This window comes from Arachis hypogaea, chromosome 16 (assembly GCF_003086295.3).
Source record: "Arachis hypogaea cultivar Tifrunner chromosome 16, arahy.Tifrunner.gnm2.J5K5, whole genome shotgun sequence".
In the NCBI taxonomy this organism is placed as follows: domain Eukaryota; kingdom Viridiplantae; phylum Streptophyta; class Magnoliopsida; order Fabales; family Fabaceae; genus Arachis; species Arachis hypogaea.
Window position 1 is genome coordinate 52,600,069 of NC_092051.1, and position 23,701 is coordinate 52,623,769.

General features: G+C 37.5%; 1 protein-coding gene across 12 annotated transcripts; it reads right to left on the bottom strand.

Moving 5' to 3' along the window:
- Positions 1 to 2,806: 2,806 nt before the first annotated feature.
- On the bottom strand, positions 2,807 to 23,261 carry LOC140180165 (uncharacterized). Of its 12 annotated transcripts, none has more exons than XR_011874258.1 (3): positions 22,562 to 23,079; positions 22,305 to 22,466; positions 2,807 to 3,463 (listed from the first exon to the last, which is right to left on the bottom strand). XR_011874258.1 is itself a non-coding variant. In XM_072220588.1 (3 exons), the coding sequence occupies exons 1-3, from the start codon at positions 22,683 to 22,685 to the stop codon at positions 3,304 to 3,306; spliced, it is 372 nt and encodes a 123-aa protein (XP_072076689.1). In that variant the 5' UTR covers positions 22,686 to 23,191; the 3' UTR covers positions 2,807 to 3,303. The 12 variants fall into 12 exon arrangements, 3 of the variants coding, with proteins under 3 accessions (XP_072076689.1, XP_072076688.1, XP_072076690.1); XR_011874255.1 differs by having other exon boundaries at positions 22,305 to 22,392; positions 22,526 to 23,079; XM_072220588.1 differs by having other exon boundaries at positions 22,305 to 22,392; positions 22,562 to 23,191.
- Between the last annotated feature and the right edge of the window lie 440 nt (positions 23,262 to 23,701).

A 23,701-nucleotide genomic window follows, 5' to 3' on the forward strand; every position in this document is an offset into this window, starting at 1 on the left:
ACTAAGCTTTTGAGGAGGAAAGAACTTGGCTAAGAAAGCCGTGACCAGCTTATCCCAAGAGTTCAGGCTATCCTTAGGTTGTGAGTCCAACCATATTCTAGCTCTGTCTCTTACAGCAAATGGGAAAAGCATAAGCCTGTAGACCTCGGGATCAACCCCATTGGTCTTAACAATATCACAGATCTGCAAGAATTCAATTAAGAACTGAAAAGGATCTTTAGATGGAAGTCCATGAAACTTGCAGTTCTGTTGCATTAGAGAAACTAATTGAGGTTTAAGCTCAAAGTTGTTTGCTCCAATGGCAGGAATTGAGATGCTTCTTCCATGTAAATTGGAATTTGGTGCAGTAAAGTCACCAAGCATCTTCCTTGCATTGTTATTATTTTCGGCCATGTCTCCTTCTTTTTCAAAAATTTCTGTTAGATTTTCTCCAAAGAGTTGTGCTTTAGCTTCCCTTAGCTTCCTCTTCAGAGTCCTTCAGGTTCAGGATCAGCCTCAACAAGAATGTTCTTATCCTTGTTCCTGCTCATATGAAAAAGAAGAAAACAGAAAAGAGAATATGGAATTCTCTATGTCACAGTATAGAGATTCCTTATGCAAGTATAAGAAGAGAAGAATGTAAGAAGGAGAAGAGGTAAAATTCGAACACAGAGAGGAAGATGGGGTTCGAATTTTGGGTGGAAGAGAAGTGTTAGTAGATGAATAAATAAATAGAAGGAGATGAGAGAGAGGGAATTTCGAAAATTAAGTAAATTAAAAAAATTTAAATTTAAATTTTGAAAATTAAAATTGAAATCAAATTAAATTAAAAATTAAAATAATTAGTTAAAAAAAGAAATTTTGAAAAAGAGGGAAGGGATTTTCGAAAATTAGAGAGAGAGAATTAGTTAGGTAGTTTTGAAAAAGATAAGAATCATTCAAAAAGTTAAGTGGTTAATTGAAAAAGATTTGAAAATCAAATTTGAAAAGATAAGAAGTTAGAAAAGATTTTGAAATTGATTTTGAAAAAGATGTGATTGAAATTTATTTTGAAAAAGATTTGAAAAAGAAATTTAAAAAGATTTGATTTTGAAAATTAAAGTTGATTACTTGACTAACAAGAAACTAAAAGATATGATTTTAAAATTTAAAGATTGAACCTTTCTTAATAGGCAAGTAACAACTTAATATTTTTGAATCAATCACATTAATTGTTAGTATTAAATTCGAAAATATGAAATAGAAATAAGAAAAAGATTTTTGAAAATCAATTTGAAATTTTCGAAAATTATGAAAGAAAAATGAAAAATATTTGATTTTTTTGAAAATGATTTGAAAAAGATAGAATTTTTAAAATGAAAATTTGATTTGACTCATAAGAAACAACTAATTTTGAAAATGTTTTGAAAAAGTCAACCCAAATTTTTGAAATTTTATGATAGAATAAGGGAAAAATATTTTTTTGATTTTTTGAATTTTTAATGATGAAAGAGAAAAACATCAAAAAGACTCAATGCATGAAAATTTTGGATCAAAACATGTGATGCATGCAAGAACACTATGAATGTCAAGATGAACACCAAGAACACTTTGAATGTCAAGATGAACACCAAGAACTTATTTTTGAAAAGTTTTCAAGAAAAGAAAACATGCAAGACACCAAACTTAAAAATTTTTATTCTTTAGGCATCAATGTTTCAAGAATGCATATGAAAAACAAGAAAAGACACCAAACAAGAAGACTGGCCAAGAACAACTTGATGATCATGAAGAATGCAATGCATGAAATATTCGAAAATAATTTTTTTTTTAGAAAATTAAAAAGATGCAATTGACACCAAACTTAAAACTTGACTCTAGACTCAAACAAGAAACACAATAAATATTATTGATTTTATGATTTTATAATTTTTTTTTGAAAATTATTTTGAAAAAGAAAATAAGGATTTCAAATTTTTTTTTCTTTTAATAAGAATTCCAGGAATCAAGCAATGTTAGTCTAAAAACTTAATATGCACGTTCATAATTTTAGTTCTTTTTCACAATTTCGATACAACTAACCAGCAAGTGCACTAGGTCGTCCAAGTAATAAACCTTACGTGAGTAAGGGTCGATCCCACGGAGATTGTCGGCTTGAAGCAAGCTATGGTCACCTTGTAAATCTCAGTCAGAAGGATTCAAAAGGTTATAGAGTTTTAATAATTAAAAGATAAATAAAACATAATCTAGGATAGAGATACTTATGTAATTCATTGGTGAGAATTTCAGATAAGCGTATAGAGATGCTTTCGTTCCTCTGAACCTCTACTTTCCTGCTGTCTTCATCCAATCAATCCTACTCCCTTCCATGGCAAGCTTTATGTAGGGCATCACCGTTGTCAATGGCTACATCCCATCCTCTCTGTGAAAATGGTCCAATGCGCTGTCACTGCATGGCTAATCATCTGTCGGTTCTCGATCATACTGGAATAGGATTTACTATCCTTTTGCGTCTGTCACTACACCCAGCACTCGCGAGTTTGAAGCTCGTCACAGCCATCCCTTCCCAGATCCTACTCGGAATACCACATACAAGGTTTAGACTTTCCGGATCTCAAGAATGGCCATCCATGGGTTCTAACTTATACCACGAAGATTCTAATATCTCGGACTCGGTCCTCTATATTAGATATCTAAGAGATACTCATTCTAGCTTGTTTGCATGTAGAACGGAAGTGTTTGTCAGGCACGCGTTCATAGGAGAGAATGATGATGAGCATCACATAATCATCACATTCATCATGTTCTTGGGTGCGAATGGATATCTTAGAGAAGGAATAAGCTTGAATTGAATAGAAAAATAGTAGTACTTTGTATTAATTCATGAGGAACAGCAGAGCTCCACACCTTAATCTATGGAGTGTAGAAACTCTACCGTTGAAAATACATGAGTGATAAGGTCCAGGCATGGACGAATGGCCAGCCTCCAAAACATGATCAAAGGATCAAAAGATAATCCAAAGATGTAAATACAATAGTAAAAAGTCCTATTTATACTAAACTAGTTACTAGGGTTTACAGAAATGAGTCAATGATGCAGAAATCCACTTTTGGGACCCACTTGGTGTGTGCTTGGGCTGAGCATTGAGCTTTACACGTGTAGAGGCTTCTCTTGGAGTTGAACGCCAGTTTGTAACCTGTTTCTGGCGTTTAACTCCACTTTGCAACTTGTTTTTGGCCTTTAACTCTAGAAAGCAGCATGGAACTGGCGTTGAACACCAGTTTGCGTCATCTAAACTCTGGAAAAGTATGGACGATTATATATTTCTGGAAAGCCCTGGATGTCTACTTTCCAACTAATATGAGAGCGTGCCATTTGGAGTTCTGTAGCTCTAGAAAATTCACTTTGAGTGCAGGGAGGTCAGAATCCAACAGCATCTGCAGTCCTTCTTCAACCTCTGAATCTGATTTTTGCTCAGGTCCCTCAATTTCAGTCAAAAAATACCTGAAATCACCGAAAAATACAAAAACTCATAGTAAAGTCCAGAAATATGAATTTTAATTAAAAACTAATAAAAAATATACTAAAAACTAACTAAATCATACTAAAAACTATGTAAAAACAATGCCAAAAGGCGTATAAATTATCCGCTCATCATATGGCTCATCCCATAGGTAGTACTTTGCATCAGAAATTAGTTTTTTTCTTTGTACCCTGCTGTACTCATTGGGTATGAACCGCACAGCTTTATAGTTTGCAATGTCTGCAAACCATGGTGCCTCCTGAATGGCAAAGAGTTGCTCATCCGGAAAGGTTTCAGAGATCTCAGTAGGAGGGAGGGACGCCCCTGCTACGGGCTCTATCCAGGACAGGTGATCAGCTACCTGGTTCTCTGTCCCTTTTTCTGTCTCTTATTTCTATATCAAACTCTTGTAGAAGTAACACCCATCTTATGAGCCTGGGTTTTGAATCCTGCTTTGTGAGTAGGTATTTAAGAGCAGCATGGTCAGTATACACAATCACTTTTGATCCTACTAAATAGGATCTAAACTTATCAATGGCATAAACCACTGCAAGTAACTCTTTTTCTGTGGTTGTGTAATTCTTCTGTGCATCATTTAAAACACGGCTAGCATAGTAAATGACTTGCAGAAGTTTGTTATGCCTCTGTCCCAACACTGCACCAATGGCATGGTCACTAGCATCACACATTAGTTCGAATGGCAATGTCTAGTTTGGTGCAGAGATGACTGGCGCTATGACCAGCTTAGCTTTCAGGGTCTCAAACGCCTGCAGACACTCTGTGTCAAACACGAATGGCATGTCAGCAGCTAGCAGATTGCTCAGAAGTTTTACAATTTTTGAAAAATCCTTTATAAACCTCCTATAGAATCCTACATGCCCTAGAAAGCTTCTGATTGCCTTAACATTGGCAGGTGGTGGTAATTTTTCAATTACCTCCACTTTAGCTTGATCCACTTCTATTCCCTTGTTCAAAATTTTATGCCCAAGGACAATTCCTTCAGTCACCATAAAGTGATATTTTTCCCAGTTTAAAACCAGGTTAGTCTCTTGGCACCTTTTCAGAACAAGTGCTAGATGATCAAGACAGGAGCTGAATGAGTCTCCAAATACTGAGAAGTCATCCATGAAGACTTCCAGAAAATTTTCTACCATATCAGAGAAGATAGAAAGCATGCACCTCTGAAAAGTTGCAGGTGCATTGCACAGACCAAAAGGCATCCTTCTGTAGGCAAATACTCCAGATGGACATGTGAATGCTATTTTCTCTTGTTCTTGAGGATCTACTGCAATTTGGTTGTAACCTGAATAGCCATCCAAAAATCAGTAATAATCATGACCTGTTAGTCTCTCTAGCATCTGGTCTATGAATGATAAAGGAAAATGATCCTTTCTGGTGGCTGTATTGAGCCTTCTGTAGTCAATACACATACGCCACCCTGTAATTGTTCTTATAGGAACCAGTTCATTCTTTTCATTGTGAACCACTGTCATGCCCCACTTTTTGGGTACAACTTGGACAGGGCTTACCCAGGGGCTATCAGAAATAGGATAAATAATCCCAGCCTCTAGTAACTTAGTGACCTCTTTCTGCACCACCTCCTTCATGGCTGGATTTAGCCGCCTTTGTGGTTGAACCACTGGCTTAGCATCATCCTCCAATAGGATCTTGTGCATGCATCTTGCTGGGCTAATGACCTTAAGATCACTTATGGACCACCCAAGAGCTGTCTTGTGTGTCCTTAGCACTTGAATTAGTGCTTTCTCTTCCTGTGGATTTAAAGCAGAGCTTATGATCACTGGAAAAGTGTCACCCTCTCCCAGAAATGCATATTTCAGGGATAGATGGTAGTGGTTTGAGCTCTGGTTTAGGAGGTTTCTCCTCTTCCTGAGGAATTTTCAGAGGTTCTTTTATTTCCTCTGATTCCTCCAGACCAAGCTGAACATCTTTAAAGATGTCCTCTAACTCTGATTCAAGACTTTCAGTCATATTGATCTCTTCCACCAAGGAGTCAAAAATATCAGCGCTCATGCAGTCAATTGATGTGTCTGGATGCTGTATAGCTTTGACAGCATTTAACTTGAACTCATCCTCATTGACTCTTAGGGTCACTTCCCCTTTTTGGACATCAATGAGAGTTCGTCCAGTTGCTAGGAAAGGTCTTCCTAGAATGAGAGTTGCACTCTTGTGCTCCTCCATTTCCAGCACTACAAAGTTAGTGGGAAAGGCAAATGGCCCAACCTTGACAATCATGTCCTCAATGATGCCTAATGGATATTTAATGGAGCCATCAGTAAGTTGAAGACATATCCAGGTTGGTTTGACTTCTTCAATCAAGCCAAGCTTTCTAATAGTGGATGCAGGTATTAGGTTGATACTTGCTCCAAGGTCACATAGAGCTGCCTTGGTGCAAGCACCCTCTAATGTGCATGGTATTATAAAGCTTCCTGGATCTTGAAGCTTCTCTGGTAAGCTTTTTAGAATGACTGCACTGCATTCTTCAGTGAGAAAAGCTTTTTCAGTTTCTCTCCAATCCTTCTTATGACTTAAGATCTCTTTCATGAACTTAGCATAAGAGGGTATTTGCTCAAGTGCCTCTGCAAATGGGATCTTTATCTCAAGAGTCCTGAGATAGTCTGCAAAGCGGGCAAATTGTTTATCCTGCTCTACTTGGCGGAGTTTCTGAGGATAAGGCATCTTGGCTTTATATTCTTCAACCTTAGTTGTTGCAGGTTTATTCCCTACAGAGGTGGTTGGAGAAGCCTTCTTAGAGGGGTTATGATCAGCACTTGCAGGTGTCTGATCCCTCATTGGCGTTTGAACGCCAGGATTGGGTGCTGGATGGGCGTTTAACACCAGCTTCCCACCCTTTTCTGGCGTTTGAACGCCAAAATTGGGCAAGGAATGGGCGTTCAACACCAACTTTTCTCCCTTTTCTGGCGTTTGAATGCCAGAAGTGGGCATCCACTGGGCATTTAACGCCAATCTTTCACCCTTTTCTGGCGTTTGAACGCAGAATTATTCCTCTCTGGGATCTTGCTGTCCTTAGAGGGATTTTGGGTAGTGGTTTGGTCATCCTCTGTCAGTTGTTCCTTTCTTGGCTTTCTGCTACTTTGAGCTGATTTATTCAATGTCTTCCCGCTCCTTAATTGGACAACTTGGCATTCTTTTGTTATCTGTTTAGATAGCTGCTGTCTTGTCTGATTCAATTGTGCTTCCATATTCTTGTTAGCATTTTTAGTGTCTTGGAGCATCTCTTTAAATTCTGCTAATTGTTTTGTCACAATGAGTAATTGCTGGTTAAGTTCAACAATCTGTTCTTGAGGATTAGGATCAGTAGTTACTGCCCTAGCCTCTTCTTTTATAGAGGATTCACTGCTTGAGTACATAGGCTGATTTCTAGCCACCGTATCTATGAGTTCTTGAGCCTCTTCATTCGTCTTCCTCATGTGTATAGATCCACCAACTGAGTGGTCTAGAGACATCTGAGCTTTTTCTGTAAGCCCATAGTAGAAGATGTCTAACTGTACCCACTCTGAAAACATTTCAGAGGGGCATTTTCTTAGCATCCCTCTGTATCTCTCCCAGGCATTATAAAGAGATTCATGATCCTCTTGTTTAAAGCCTTGGATGTCCAGCCTCAGCTGTGTCATCCTTTTTGGAGGGTAAAATTGATTCAGGAATTTGTCTGATAGCTGTCTCCATGTTTTTATGCTTGCTGTGGGTTGGTTATTTAACCACCTTTTTGCTTGATCTTTTACAGCAAATGGAAACAGTAACAATCTGTAGACATCCTGATCCACTTCTTTATCACGTACTGTGTCAGCAATTTATAAGAACTGTGCCAGAAACTCAGTAGGTTCTTCCTGTGGAAGACCGGAATACTGGCAATTTTGCTGCACCATGATAATGAACTGAGGATTTAACTCAAAACTGCTTGCTTTGATGGGAGGTATACAGATGCTACTCCCATATGCAGCTGTAATGGGGTTAGCATATGACCCCAGAGTCCTTCTGGACTGTTCATTTCCACTTATGTCCATGATGGAGAAAAGGGAATTGATATGAATTGTAATTAAATTATATTTTTAAATTTTTGTTTTTATTTAATTAAAAGTAACCGAAAAAAAATAAAACAAAATAAATGGAAGATAAAATAAAACTTTTGAAAATAATGAAATAAAAGCAAATTGAAAAAAAAATTAATTAATTAATTAAAAAGATTTTGGAATTAGCAATCAAAAAGATATGATTGAAAATTATTTTAAAAAGATATGATTCCAATTTATAAAAAAAAAAGATATGATTGAAAAGATATGATTGAAGAAATTAAAAAGATTTGATTTTTGAAAAAGATTTAGAAAGATCAATTTTTGAAATTAGAATTTTGACTTGACTAAAAAAAAGATATGATTTTGAAAATCTTTGACTAAATTAATGCAAAATTTCGAAATTTATGAGTAAAGAAAGGAAAAGATATATTTTTTTTAATTTTTAAATTTTAATGAGAAAAGAGAAAAACAACAAAATGACACTAAACTTAGAAATTTTAGATCAAAACAAAGAGAATAAACAAGAAAACTTTGAATGTCAAGATGAACACCAAGAACACTTTGAAGATCAAGATGAACACCAAGAACAAATTTTGAAAAATTCTTAAGTAAATAAAAGCACAAAATACACCAAACTTAAAATTTTTAGAAAATCAAGCACAAATTTTCGAAAATTTGAAGGAAAACACAAAGAAGACACCAAACTTAGAATTTTTAAAGATCAAGAAAGAACTAAGAACATGAAAATTTGAATAATTAAAAGAAAATAAAAGCATGCAGTTGACACCAAACTTAAAATATGAAACTAACTCAAATAAAAGACTCAAATTTAGTGACTCTAAACCAATAAAAATAAATTATTCCTAATCTAAGCAACAAGATAAACCGTCAGTTGTCCAAACTCGAACAATCCCCGGCAACGGCGCCAAAAACTTGGTGCACGAAATTACAATCACACTTTTGTAACTCCGCACAACTAACCAGCAAGTGCACTGAGTCATCCAAGTAATACCTTACGTGAGTAAGGGTCGATCCCACAGAGATTGTCGGCTAGAAGCAAGCTATGGTTATCTTGTAACTCTCAGTCAGGATATCAATAACTCTCAGATTTAATTGTAAAAAGTAGAAGAACATGAAATAAATACTTGTTATGCAGTAATGGAGAATAGGTTGAGGTTTTGGAGATGCTCTGTCCCCTGAATCTCTGCTTTACTACTATCTTCTTCTTCACACACGCAAGGCTCCTTCCATGGCAAGCTTTATGTTGGGCATCACCGTTGTCAATGGCTACTTCCCGTCCTCTCAGTGAAAATGTTCCAAATGCGCTGTCACCGCACGGCTAATCATCTGTCGGTTCTCGATCATGTTGGAATAGGATCTATTGATCCTTTTGCGTCTGTCACACGCCCAACACTCGCGAGTTTGAAGCTCGTCATAGTCATCCCTTCCCAGATCCTACTCAGAATACCACAGACAAGGTTTTGACTTTCCGGACCTCAGGAATGGCCGCCAATAATTCTAGCCTATGCCACGAAGGTTCCAATAGAAACCCAAGAAATACACATTCAAGCTTGATTGCATGTAGAACGGAGGTGGTTGTCAGGCACGCGTTCATAGGTGAGAATGATGATGAGTGTCACGGATCATCACATTCATCAGGTTGAAGTGCGAATGAATATCTTAGAATAGAAGCAAGCGTGATTGAATGGAAAACAGTATTAATTGCATTAATTCATCAAAACACAGCAGAGCTCCTCATCCCCAACCATGGGGTTCAGAGACTCATGCCATAGAAGATACAATATGAAACGTGTAGAGTGTCATGAGTTACAAAATGAATCACTAAAAGTGGTTTTTATAATCAACTAGTGACCTAGGGTTACAGAAAATGAGTAAGCTGGGGTGTTTAGTGTAAAAATCTACTTCCGGGGCCCACTTGGTGTGTTCTTGGGCTGAGCATTGAAGCGTTCATGTGTAGAGACTTTTCTTGGAGTTAAACACCAGCTTTTATGCCAGTTTGGGCGTTTAACTCCAGCTTTTATGCCAGTTTTGGCGTTTTGACGCCAGAATTTCTATGCTGATTTGGAACACCAGTTTGGGCCATCAAATCTCGGGCAAAGTATGAACTATTATATATTTCTAGAAAGCCCAGGATGTCTACTTTCCAATGCAATTGACAGCGTGCCAATTGAGCTTCTGTAGCTCCAAAAAATCCACTTCGAGTGCAGGGAGGTCAGAATCCAACAGCATCTGCAGTCCTTTTTCAGCCTCTGAATCAGATTTTTGCTCAGGTCCCTCAATTTCAGCCAGAAAATACCTTAAATCACAAAAAAACACACAAACTCATAGTAAAATCCAGAAAAGTGAATTTTAATTAAAAACTAATAAAAATATAATAAAAAATAACTAAAACATACCAAAAAACATACTAAAAACAATGCAAAAAAGCGTATAAATTATCCGCTCATCAACCCTCAATCCAACAAGTCAGACACATCAGCACCGACCAGCTCAGAAGATCTCGTCCAAGAATGACCTACAGTTTCAGGTAACCCCCAAAACAGTGAGTGAGAGACAAATTATTCCAGAGGTAGGCTTCCAACTTGGAAGGGATGAACACAGAGAAATTAACATTGAAATCAATAGTAGGGAATGGGTAGCACTATCCAATCCACCAAAGAAGGTGGTGGTGAGCTTAGTAAGGGAGTTTTATGCCAATGGTGTTCCACCACCAAGCCAACAACTCACCTACCAAATCTTTGTGAGGGGGAAAATAATAGACTACAGCCCTGCAAACTTGGAAAGAATGCTGGAAGTGAGGCACACAAGATCCACTCAAAGCTTTGAGTAGAGAGTGAAGCAAATTGATCCTGGCTTTGAAAACATTGTGATTGAAATTTGTGTCCTTAACTTTGAATGGATCAAGGATAAAGACGGGAGACCAAGCCAATTGAGGAGGAGAGATTTGTGTCCCCAAGCAAGAGGATGGCTAGACTTTGTGACAAGGTCACTCAACCCTACTTCCAACACCTCAGAGGTAACTATAGAAAGAGCAGTGCTAATCTACAGCATCATGAAGGGGGAGAATATTAATGTAGGAGAGATGATTGCAAGCAACGTTCATAGGGTGCTAATAAGCACCAAGGACAGTACAAGGCTGGCTTTTCCGAGCATCATTCAACGCCTATGCAATGAGGCTGGGGTGGAAACCAGTGCTGATGAAATGTTGCTAGAGCAAGAGAAGCCAATCATGGCCAAAAAGATGGAAAAAGTGGTAGCTCCTAATCCATTGCAGAGGGTAAGAGAGCATAGAGCTCATATGCAAGCACCACAAGAGCCATGATGACTGCGCATCATGTACCCTTTTTCTTATTTAAAAGGACCATAAAAAGAGCATAATCTCATTTATCAATGCAATTTCATGAACCAAATGATATATATTATGGAACATTGCTTTGAAATAGATTGTGTTGAATTTCAGGTGAAAAAGAGCAACAAAAGGGGAAGGAAAACAACAAATAAAAATGGGCGTGCCACTTGAAGCTCTGGGCGTGGCACGCCAGGCCAACATTCCAACAAAGAAAGTTGAAGAATTTTACAGGGGCGTGCCACTTGGAGCTGTGAAGCCAAGATCTTAAAGAGGGTATGCCACTTGGTGTTTTGGGCATGGCACGCCAGGCTTATGTTCCAGAGGAGTGAATTTGAGCCCCCACTATGGGCGTGGCACGCCAAGCATTGGGCGTGGCACGCCGGGGCATATGCCAGTCTGACCTCCTCTCATTCAAATGAAGATATTTTGAGCTACACAACTCCAAACGAGATGATTCCAGTGCCATTATAAAGTAGACATCTACGGCTTTCCAACCATATATAACACTTTATAATTGACACTGGAATGGAGGAAGATATTGACCCCGAAAACACATGAAGAAAAACACATCACTGCAGAGTTACCAGCCTGACCTCTTCATCTTCAAAGGAACATAACTTGTGTTTTAGAGGTCCAAATGATGTGATCTTGGTGGCATTGGAAAGCTGAAATCAAGAACTTTCCAACGATATATAACACTCTAGGGTGGATGTTAAAACTAGAGGTGAAAAAGGCCATTATATTGGCATTGCAAAACCTGGGCGTGCCACTTGATATCGAAGGCGTGGCACGCCAGCTCTGTTTTTATAATGGGCGTGGCACGCCAAGTTCTGGGCGTGGCACGCTAGTTCTAATGGCCAGAGAGCATCGTTGAAGGCATGGCACACCAAAGAGTGGGCGTGACACACCAGTTTCATAATATATGGGCGTGGCACGCCAGAGAGTGGGCGTGGCACACCAGGCTACCTGACAGACTGACCTATTCACCTTCAAATGGGCATAACTTGAGCTACAGAGATCCAAATGAGTTGATTCCAAAGGTGTTAGAAAGCTAACATCCAGGGCTTTCCAGAAATATATGATACTTTATAGTGGACATTCAATTTAAGGTCCAAACAACTCTATACTTTCAACATTGCAAAGTGGGTCATACTCCAAAGGGCAAAATCAAGTGGGAGTGGCACTTGAAACCACACGCCAACTTCTTCCTGCAGCCCCCAACCTTCAATCAAACCCATTCCAACTCTCATTCAAGCTACAATTGTTAACCAATCAAGGCCACAAGAAGCATCTAGAATAGTTTATTTTCATTTTATTGTAATTTGATTTTAATTTCATTTAAGTTTGTAATTTAGGAGAGCCTATATAAAGGCCTTAGTTTCATAGAATTAGTCATGGCTGGATTGGGAGAAGTCTTCGGACCCACTCTATTCACCATCAGTTTCCTTTCTTTTCTTTCTTACTCTTGTAAATATCTTTTAGTTATGAATTACTAACTCTTTCCATTGGGAAAGAGAGCTCTATTATTTTTCAATGGATTGATTGTTTTTATTCTTCTTCTTCTCTTCATCTCTCTTTGATTACTAGAAAGAATTTTGTTCTACACGATAGCATTCAATTATCTTGGAAAAGAGATTGAATGTAATTGGGTTTTATGGGAACCATGGAAGAGAAAACATAAAACCATGCTTGAAATTCTTTCTCACACTTGAATAGGATTTGGGTTTTGGTGTTTGGATATGGTGACATATAATCCTCCCTCTACTTGGACCTAGAAAAGTGTGTGGTATAATCAGGGAACAAGCTTCATCTCTTCTCATGAGCAATTAGACCAAGGAATTGGCTATTGATCAAGATTTGAGATATTGAGTCACCAAGGGATTGGGGCTCAATAAATCATGATTGCCAAGAGGTCAATGAGTTGCATGATTGAAGATGAGATGAAATCAATTAATCTGGAGAATGCAATATCTCTTGATCCCAATGCTTATTTTATCTTTCTTTCTTTTATTTACTTTATGGTTATTTACATTTTCTGCACTTTACATTTCCAGCACTTCACTTTCTTGTACTTTACTTTCCTTGCCATTTACTTTCTTGCACTTTATTGCTTTTCTTTACTTTCATGTCATTTACATTTTCTTGTTTGCTTATCACCCAAATCTTAATAGTCTAACTAGGATAATCAATTAACTATTGTTTGCCTTAATCCGTTAATCTCTGTGGGATTTGACCCCACTCCTAGTGGGTTATTACTTGACGATATTTGGTGTGCTTGCCAAAGAACGGATTCATTATATGTGGGTAGTGAATTCCGGTCATCAAGCCACCACAACAAGAAGAGCGACAAGTCCAAGCACCCATTCCACAAGTCCAAGCACCAATTCCAGAAGGTTTTGATTGGGAGCAGATGCAGGAAATATCAACCAAATACAGGGAGACATCAACCAATTCATGGAACAACAAAGGCACTGGGAGGAGATACAAGAAAGCATCAAGCAGATGCAAGGAAACATGAATCAAATTAGGGAAAAACAAGGGCAATTCAATTGGGGAGAGATGCAAAGTAGCCTCAACAAAATTCTAGAGCAACAAATGGTTCAACAGAGGAACTTTACTGAATTTAGGTCACTATATGAAGCTAGAACTATTTCAAGAAGGCAGTATGATATAAATACACAAGCAAAGTTGAATCACTTGTCCAATGTAGTAGCCACCCTGAACCCAAACATTCCACATTTGTGCAAGGGATGGAAGAATTAAGCGCCAGGCAAGAGGAAGTTCTAGCTAAGCACAAAGAGGATAAGAGGACTTTCATGAGAAGGCTAGGCTTTTGGAAGCCAAAGGATACTCAAGCATAAGAAAGAGCCTCAACAAAGAAGAATGGTGATGATTCCTCCAAGAGAAATGGTAAAGGGAAGGGACCAATGCACTGATCAAGGGCAGAAGCATCATGATAAGCAAAGGTGGTTGAGTCCCATTTGGAAAGCTCTTGTCTGATTATACTGCCTAGTAGTTTCTTTTAATATGCTTGTTGTTTGTTTTTCTTTGAACTAAAAGTCTTATTATGAGTCCTTAGTGTTTCGAGGGTTACCTGAAACTGTAGGTCGATCTCAGTCGAGATCTACGGGGTGGTCGGAGCTGTCGTGTCCGACCTGCTGGAGCTGCTGGTGCTGTTGATCCTTCGTCACCAGAGGGTGGTGGTACCTACAAGAGACTCCGATGCTTAAGTTAGCATGGGCTTTTAGTAGGTTTTTAGTAGAATCAGAGTATGAGTTATACCTGGGTGCTCTAGTGTATTTATAATAGTGTGGAGTGACCTTTCTGGAGATAAGATAGTTATCTTATCTTATCTTTGAGTGAAGTCATCTTTATCTTTAAAGGGGACCGCCCTTATCTTTCTAGGCTTTAGCTGCCTTTAGATTGGGCTGTGTCCCTTCGTTTGGGCCTGTTTGGGCCTCTCGTGGTAGTTTGGCCGACCTCTTTTAAGAGGAGGTCGGGGCGACCCATCTGAAGAGGTCGGTCGCTTTGTCTTCAATCAGCCCAGGTCGGATAGCTCGACCCAGGGTATGAATAGTGCCTCTGCTTGAGCTTGATCTTTACTTTTTAGGATCGTATTTACAGATTTCATCCTTTTTTAAAGAAGTCAAGCTCGAGCATTGTATAACTTCTGTTGGGTTCTCCTGAATGCGAAGCGTTTTCCTCCTCTTTTTGATTGTAGCGTGATTGCACTTTCTTTGGGAACGTGTGAGGGTTAAATGCTCATTAACCCCTTTTGCCGTTTCCCTCTTTTCTTTTTATTTTGAATTCCTTAAGCCCTTTTTCAGTTTCTCTTCCCCTTTCTTTTTGCTCTCCTCTTACTCACGATGTTTTCACTCCCTTTGCACCCTTCTATTTCACATCTCTCTTCGGAGAAGTTTGTTTGGCATGGGTCTGTTTGTCGTCTCTTTTTGATCTTCTTCAACGATCTTTGAAATGTTTGTTGCTTTCTTCTTCTTCCTCAAGTTGGAATTTTCGTTCTCTATTTTTCATTTTGATGACTTGTTCTGGTATTTTATGTCTGCAAAGAATCTGTTTTGAATGGCTGGATCCTTTTTGCTAAAGGTTGCATTTTTTAATTAATGTTGTGCTTTCCTTGAGTTTCCCCTAACTCTTTGCTTGTTGTTGTGCTTTGTATTTTCACTCTTTCAAGCCATCCATCTTTCCCTACCTTGAAGCTACTATTTGGTGTGGACTTTACGCCATTCTTCGCTACTATTTTCCTCCTTGCAGGTTAGCGTTTCCTATCTTTTTCTCTTTTTTCGCTTTCGACAACTGTGCATGCTTTGATGTAGGGCTTTGACTTTGTATCTCGCTTTTGCTCTTTGCAAAACTTTGATTCTTCTGTGAAAAGATTGTCTCTTTTTGTGTCTTGATCCATAACTTGTGATTTTTCCTTGTTGCTTGCTATTTTGCGAAGAATGTGCGCCTTCTGGTGATCTTGTTTAGGGTTTTCGTTGCTATTCTTGTATTGTTGTCTTTGGCTTTTGTTTCTACATTAACACTCTTTTGATGATGAACTGTTAGTAGGAAAATTTGTGACTTTCGATGCTTTTTGTTGGTGGTGATAATTTTTGCTTCGAGATGTTTAGCGTAGGTTATCGATTTCCTTTTTCCTGGTTCTTGCATTGTTATTGCCTCCAGAGGGTACCCCTATGCTTTTGGTGTGAGTCCTGGGGTTTCCCTTTTACTGACTTCTTGATTTTCATATGTTATTGTCCGAGTTGTTTCTCTATTTGTCCGTGTTGTCTGGTAGTAACCCATTTTATTTTTTCTTACTGTAGGAATAGTTTACCCATGTCACACTGCAAAAACATTGTTGCAATGTCCTCTAAGATCCCGGATGGCATGTCAGATTGGCTGGATTCTATTGTTCTGATGTGTGTTACAGTTGCTGACTCTGAATATTGCGTGCGGCTTAGGAGACACCATAGGATTTATAGTGATAGGGATCAAGAGAAAAACTATGAGTTAGTGTCACCTGACCCTGAGGAGAGGGTTAGCTTTCCCTCTTTAATACAAGGAGAACGCCCTTTTTTCTATGCTTATGACTATTTCTTTAGTCAGCTAAGTATTACCATTCCTTTTACTCCTTTTGAGACCGAGTTGATGTGGTCTTGCAATGTAGCTCCTTCTCAGCTCCACCCGAACTCTTGGGGCTTCATTAAGATCTTCCAGTTGTTGTGTCAGGAGTTAGATATCCGTCCTACCCAAACTCTTTTTTCTTTATCTTTTTATACTGACGAAGCCTGGGGTAGCGAAGAAGAAAGCCTCCTGAGTTTCTTTCTGAGCTACTCAAGGCAAAAATGTTTTCTCTATGTATGACGAGTCCTTTAGGGACTTTAAAAACTATTATTTCAAGGTCCGAGCTGTTGAGGGAGCTCGGCCTTTCTTTTTGGATGAGAATGACGAACCTACCTTCCCTTTGTGTTGGCAAAAGAACGTGGTAGTATCCAGGTATTCCTGGGAAATTCTAGATGAGGTTGAGCAGGGATTTGTAAATGTGTTAGAGAAAAACTAGGGGGAGCCCCCACATCTTGATACAAAGAAATTTCTAGGGGATCCCTCCCTTCTTCGAGCTGAACTGGGTAGTGGTCGATTTCTTTTTCGTAGTTGTGATTTGTGGTTTGAATGTTTATCTTTATCTGTTTGTAACTTATTTTCTTGGTTTCCTTTTTTATAGAGATGGTTAAGTCTATGGATCCATGAGGCATTTTCGCAGGGCCAATGATGAAGAGATTTTTGACGTTTTAGAATTTCCTCAAATGAATGAATTCTCGTTGTGAAGTATAGTTTCCAAACCAATCAAGAATCCTTTCATACAAAAATTTTGGTTGTCATAATTAACAAACCCCAAATGAAAATTAACCGGAGTATTTAGACTCCAAGTCATCTCACAAGGAATTGCAATGAAGTGGTCAATTATTAGCTATGAAGTGGGGTAAGGGGGTTTTGGTTTATAAGAGGGGCAATAAAATAAATGACAAGAAAAGTAAAGAGAGCAATTAAAGAAAGCAATTAATAAAGAGAGACATTCATGGCAAAGATTGAGATCATAGGCTTTCTATCCTTGTCATACAATGATCAATTCATCTTATTTAGTCAACTCCAACACAAAGGGAGAAAGTCAAACAAGACTAGTTAATCATGTCACAAATATAAACAAGAATTTATCTTATTACGTCATCTCCAACATTGGAAGAAGGTATCATATTATCTTCCATGAGAGAAAGTCTAATAAAACTAGCTAATCTCAATCCAAAAGTCCTAATCAACTTACTAATTAAATTAGCAAAAGATTAGCGTCAATGGAAACAATATTAGCTAACAACTCTAGATCACCAACATGAGTTGGGTTTTCACGACTCAAGATTGCCTAATTACTCTTTCCAAGTCAAGAATGCTCAAAATCTACTCTAACATACAACCAAGCATTTTGTCAAACACTTAGAAGGCATAAAAAGAAAGCATATTAAATGAGCAAGAAATAGTAAAATTTACCAACTACCAATTGCAAGAAAAGTGAAATTCACAACTCAATTCAACAATTAAAAGAACATCAAACATTAAATTTCATTAAAAGAGATCTAAATCCAACATAAGCATCCATGAACATAAAAGAGAGAAAAAAAGGAAATTAACATTACAAATCAAGAGAATGAAAGAGTAGAAGCAAGAATTCATAAAAGAAACAAGATGAAAACATGTAATTGAACCTAAATCTAAGAGAGATTAACCTAACCTAATTCTAGAGAGAAGGGGGAGCTTCTTTCTCTAGAAACTAACCTACATGATGCTATATTACCAAAAAATTGCTCCCCTTTTGCCCAAGCTTGAATTCTACATGAAATAGCATTAGAAATGAGTTGGGTTGGGCTCAAAGTGCTTCAGAAATCGCTGGGGGCGATTTCACTTTAGTGGGCCACGGATAGCATCGGTGCGCAGGCGTACATGGCGTGTGCGCGCCCCTGAACGCGAAGTAACATATAAAAAATTTTATATCATTTCGAAGCCCCGGATTTTAGCTTTCTAACGCAACTAGAACCGCCTCATTTGGACCTCTGTAGCTCAAGTTATGGCCGATTGAGTGCGAAGAGGTCAGGCTTGACAGCTTTACAGTTCCTTCATTTCTTCATGAGTTCTCCCACTTTGCATGCTTTTCTCCTCACTTCTTCCATCCAATACTTGCCCTATGAACCTGAAATCACTCAACAAATATATCAAGGCATCGAATGGAATTAAAGTGAATTGAATTTAGCTATTTTAAGGCCTAAAAAGCATGTTTTCACATTTAATCACAAATCAAGGGAGAATTGTAAAACCATGCTATTTCATTGAATAAATGTGAGGAAAGGTTATAAAATCCCCCAAAATAAGCATAAGATAAATCACAAAATCGGGGTTTATCAACCAAGAAGGCAACAGCTGCTCGAAACATTTTGGCCCATCCTGACTCAGGCTTCTCTGAAGAAGCCGACCTCGGACACTGCAGAGCTGCAGAAGGTCATCCTGACTCCCTAGGTTCGCTTGGTTCCCTCTGATCCTCCCCATTCGACTTCTGGTGCTGCTTCTGGTCCTGCTCCCAAAAAATAGAAAACGGTGGACAAACAAAAAACGGTGGATCCTTTTGACTTGGATGCCCCTGATTTTGATGCTGTGGGGTTTGTTGACAACTAAATTGCTCCTTTTGGTCGACTTTCTATGGATGATGTGTTCCTTCTCTAACACTTGAACTTTATCACTAGTAGCAGTATCCAGATGGCTCATGCAACGAAAGCTTTTCTTGAGGATGCCAATTCAGAGTTCAATAGGATTAAAGATTTGAAGGACGAGATAGATGCTAGGATGATTAAGCTAGAGCTGGACTTGGAGAAGGAGAAGTTGCAGGCTACTGCCACTGAGGCTGCTGCCAACTTGGCTGGGGAAACGGTGAAGAACTACAAGGAGAGTTATACCCGCACTTATGCCAAGGTGTTGGAGCTGAGGGAGAGCATTGAATCATCTTTTACGAATTATCTCAATCTCCAGGGTCATCTTGTAGATACTGTGTAACGTCCCGTCCAGTAAAATACCTTGCTTAAGTTAGGGTATTTCCACTAGAAAGAACATTACGTAACCTTCCCTAGTATTAACTACTTAATTATCGAGCCTTTGTATCGAGTTCGCGTTTCAGTTTTAAGAAAATTCCAGAAAATTTTGTTTTTTTTTTATTCATTAAAGTCATAATTCAAACATTCACAAATAATAATAATCACATGAATATTATTGATAATAATTCTTATACAAAAGAGACCAAATAAATCTCAAATATAATATACTAAACCTACCCCTCTATGTAAAATAAAATCTCAAAGGACAATAGCGAGGGGACTCTATGAAAGCAATTAAAACCATAAAGAAAGCCTACTGATCGCTCGCAGCTTCAAATTGCGTCTTCAAACCTGTCGTTGAAAGGGTGGAAAATTTGGGGGTGAGAACCAAACCACATGTTCTCAGTAGAGGTCGAGAATGCCGTGAAAGTAAAGAATAAAGCGCAAATAGTTAACTGCATTCATAGACATCTAAAAGGAAACTAACTTTCTTTAAAAGCATTAGTTAATTACTCAATATCCTAAATCCATATTTTTCTTGTAAAACTTTTAAAAGTTTCCTAGACTGTATGAATGTCCAACCTGTTCCAAGCATAGGTTCATTAAGTCTATGCTGAACCAGTTTGATTTTTCATACCTTACTAGACCATAACATAAAAGAAGTTACCTATGCGGTATAAATGATCATCCTGCTCCAAGCATAGGTTCATTAAGTCTATGCTGAACCAGTCAGATACTTTATACAGAACTAGACTTCCAACACAAACCAGTCATGGCCTCAGGCCCAAGCAATTCAACCAACACCCAATTCACCACAATCCAGCCAATCAATTTCAAACACAAGTAATGAGGTTCAAACACAATCAAGAGCAATTATATCAAATATAGCAATTAACAGTTAACAGAATTATTTATTTAGGCAAACCAATTACAATATGCACACCCAAACAATGTCACATAGATGCATATGACGAATGTCTAGTCCTAGTACAGGCCATGAGCTCATGTGTCGGTTAGCACCTGCATTCCCGACATTTATCCGGTCACGAGTTCACGATTTCTCGGATACGATTTTCCATTCAAATAAATGCGCATATAATTATTAGCAGCTCTATTGAGACAGCCTCTGCTTTCTACTCGCAAGAAATATACTCTTGGGAACGAAAAATTGCTGTAGGTATCCAAGTTTCCCTACAGAAACTCTTGGGTTGCTTAAAGCAACAGATAATAAATATTATCTCTTAGGTTGCATTCAGCAACGAATAAGCAAACAATATCTCTTGGGTTGCCTCAAGCAACAAACAAACATCTCTTGGGTTGCTTCAAGCAACAAACAAACATCTCTTGGGTTGCTTCAAGCAACAAACAAATAAATAATATCTCTTGGGTTGCCTCAAGCAACAGATAATCATACAATAAGTACTTTACTCTTTCCTTTTTCTTTCATAATTGCAAATTCGCAAGCGGGACTAAACCCACGCCCTTGCCAACAATCTCATAGATCAAATATTCTTTTCTTAAAAGAATCATTGAAGTTATTATTATTAAATAAGCCTTGAATATTTTTTTTGATTAAGTCCTTATATTTTTTATAAAAATTTGGACATAATCTCCTTTAAAAATAGGACTTATCCATCCTTACAGGTTCCTTCTTTCTCAACAGTTCATCAGCCTCTTTCAGCATTTGCCACAGCAATATATTCTCAAAAACATTTGATAATAGAAAATCTATTTCTTAAATTCCATATCCAAAATAATTACCAACACAACTTGGCAGCCTTATTTCCATTCTGTTTTTAAAATATCAAATGAATTTGGAATTGCGCAAACTTTATATTCGTGTGACCGTCTCGGATTAAGATTTCTATTAAATCAAAAATCATAATTTTTCGCTGACTATAGCTTCGGGAATATAAGCAAAACCGTGACTGTTCTGTAGTGTTTTAAAACCAGAAGACAGCAGCACCATACAACATTTGAAATTTCATATAAAATCCAAATTAAATCCAACTACCTTCAAAATTAATGTGGTTAAACATAACTCATCCAAGTTTCTTTCTCAATTGGTTCCAGGGTCATACCATTTTTAATGAAGGAGTTACGTAGCTTGGATGTTAGGTAATTTTCTGCAAAATTCTGTTTTACAAATCATTGAACACAACCTCTTCCAAGTCCCATAACTCACTTATTAAAACATGGAAAATCCTGAAATTTAAATCACATATATTAAACATACTTAATTTTCACCTCCAATTGGTTGCATCTCAATATCTATCCAGGATCAAAAGTTATAAACTTCCAAAGTTACTAATTTAAGGAAACAGAATCTGGCTTTTTCTGCATAATGCATCATCCTTCAAAAATTCATATCTTTAAAACTACAAGTCCAATTGTTCTGAAATTTAACGGAATTAAAATAATAGAAATAAAGTTTTATTTAAAATTAGTTCCATTTCAAAATTCAAACTGCAGAATTTCTAATAGAGGAATCAAGTTGCTGCTGCGTTAAACGTTCTGCAGAAAAACCAGTTTTGACATCCATGATTCAGAAATTCACCATAATTCATAAACTTAGTGAAAAAGTCTCAAATTCAGCAGTCCAGTTCCCTATATCCCCAAGCTCAATCTGGACTTGGTCCCACGCAATTCCGATAGTCACAGAAATAGTTATAATTTTTCAAAGTTTCCGGCTTCCTTTAAAAATAATGCAGAAAATCAAGTTTTACATTTTAACTTTGAAAAATCATAACTAGTTCTATAATTAATTCAAACTTCTCAAAATTGAGTTCCAACAACAACTTTTATTATACTTTACTCAGCCTTTGCTCTTATATCATTTCGATTATCGTTGAATAACTAATTCACTTCCAAAGTCACCTTTTAATTTCAAAAATCAGTTTTTCAGCAATCTATTTAGTATTCAAAATCCAACCCTTCAAAACCCCTCAAAACCAATTCCAAATCAACCACCAACCAAGTTCATTAACATTACAATATACCAAATAACAACTCAACGACAACAAATCCAACATAACCCATTAAAATTCAGAAATTCTCAACAATTAGTCATCAAGCAATTCCCAATCCACATAATCAATCAATATCATGAATCAACAATTCCAAATCACAATCTCAACCATTCCAATCACAATTTTAACCACAATTCAATAATTATATAATCAATCAATTACTCACAGCTATTAAATCTATTTGCAGTTATTCAATAAACCTTGTAGGCATTCCTAAATTAAAATCATTTTAAACCCCCTACCTCGATGTCGTAATCGCAGGATTTAACACAGCAATTCCCTTTATTCCTAATTCGTGGCAGCAACCGCAACAGTGATACCGAAGACCCTCTGCAGCAGCGATGTCATCAATAATCGCGATAATGGTGGCAAGACCAAAACAAAAACATTTTTGGGCATTTTTCCTATAACAATGAAGCGGCAAGGAGAGATAACAATAATCAAAATAGGTTGTGAATAATACAGATTCAGATACAAGGATGAAGGAGGCTGTGGTAACCGAGCAATATCAAGGCAGGACTGAAATAGTTCACAGCAACAATGCGGATGATGCTTCTCGGACGGCGGACTCCCTCAACAGCACTAGCAAGTGCATCAGTGGCAGAACGACTCTCTTCTCTCATCACGTCACTCCTACCCTTCCTGCCCTGTTCGATGGTAACGATGACAGTTAGGGTTCCTCCCACCAGTGGCCCCTTCGATGGCGCCGACTTCGTTAATGGTAGCGGCGACGACGATGATCCTGGACGGAATCGGCGGTAGCCTCTCTTCTACGCGCGACAACTCCAGTAAATGTCAACGGTAGCTACGCGTCTCCCTGTTCGTCGCTCTTTTCTTCTCTCTACGCGCAATAGCTTCGATTGATAATAGTAGCAGCGACGGGTGCACGAGGATAGTGAGATCGAAGCCTTCTTCCTTCCGTGAGCTCTGATCTTCGTTCCTCCCTTTGACCCTTTCTGTTTTTGTTTTCCGCCTTTCTCCCTCTATGTCTCGCTCTCTCTCGATCTTTCTTTCTCTAATTTTCTGAATCAAATTCTGATTTTCATTTAGAAATTTGTGGTTTACATTAGCTATGGATGAATGGCTCATAATAAAGGAATACGTGGATTTCTAGAGAAAGGATGGGTGGTAGTGTAAGTGTGTTAGTGTAATTGGTCAAGGAGTTTATGTATTAGATACTAAGAGTACGTATAAAATAAGAAACATAAGACTAGGAAAAATATATATACGAGTAATCTAACAATTTTACAAAACATTTATTTTAGGAAACAATTTAGAATTTAAATATAATGCTATAAATATTACTTTTAAAATGCATAAGATTTTATCTATCTATCTATTAACGAGCTCAAATAATTATTTGTAATTTAAATTATAAAATAAGCATACTAATCACATTTTATTTAATACGGTTTAAATCCCAAAAATATCCATTATTTAGATTATACGATATAATTTTTCATTACTTTCCTATTACCAAAACATTAATTCCAATTTATATAAAATAACTAATTATAGTAAAAATTGTACATAAATCTTAATTAACCTAAACCCAAAGTATTTATAAAAATTAATTTAATCATTTTCTAGTAAATTAATCTCTAAGAGCTCAAATTAATAAAATAAACCATAATTTAAT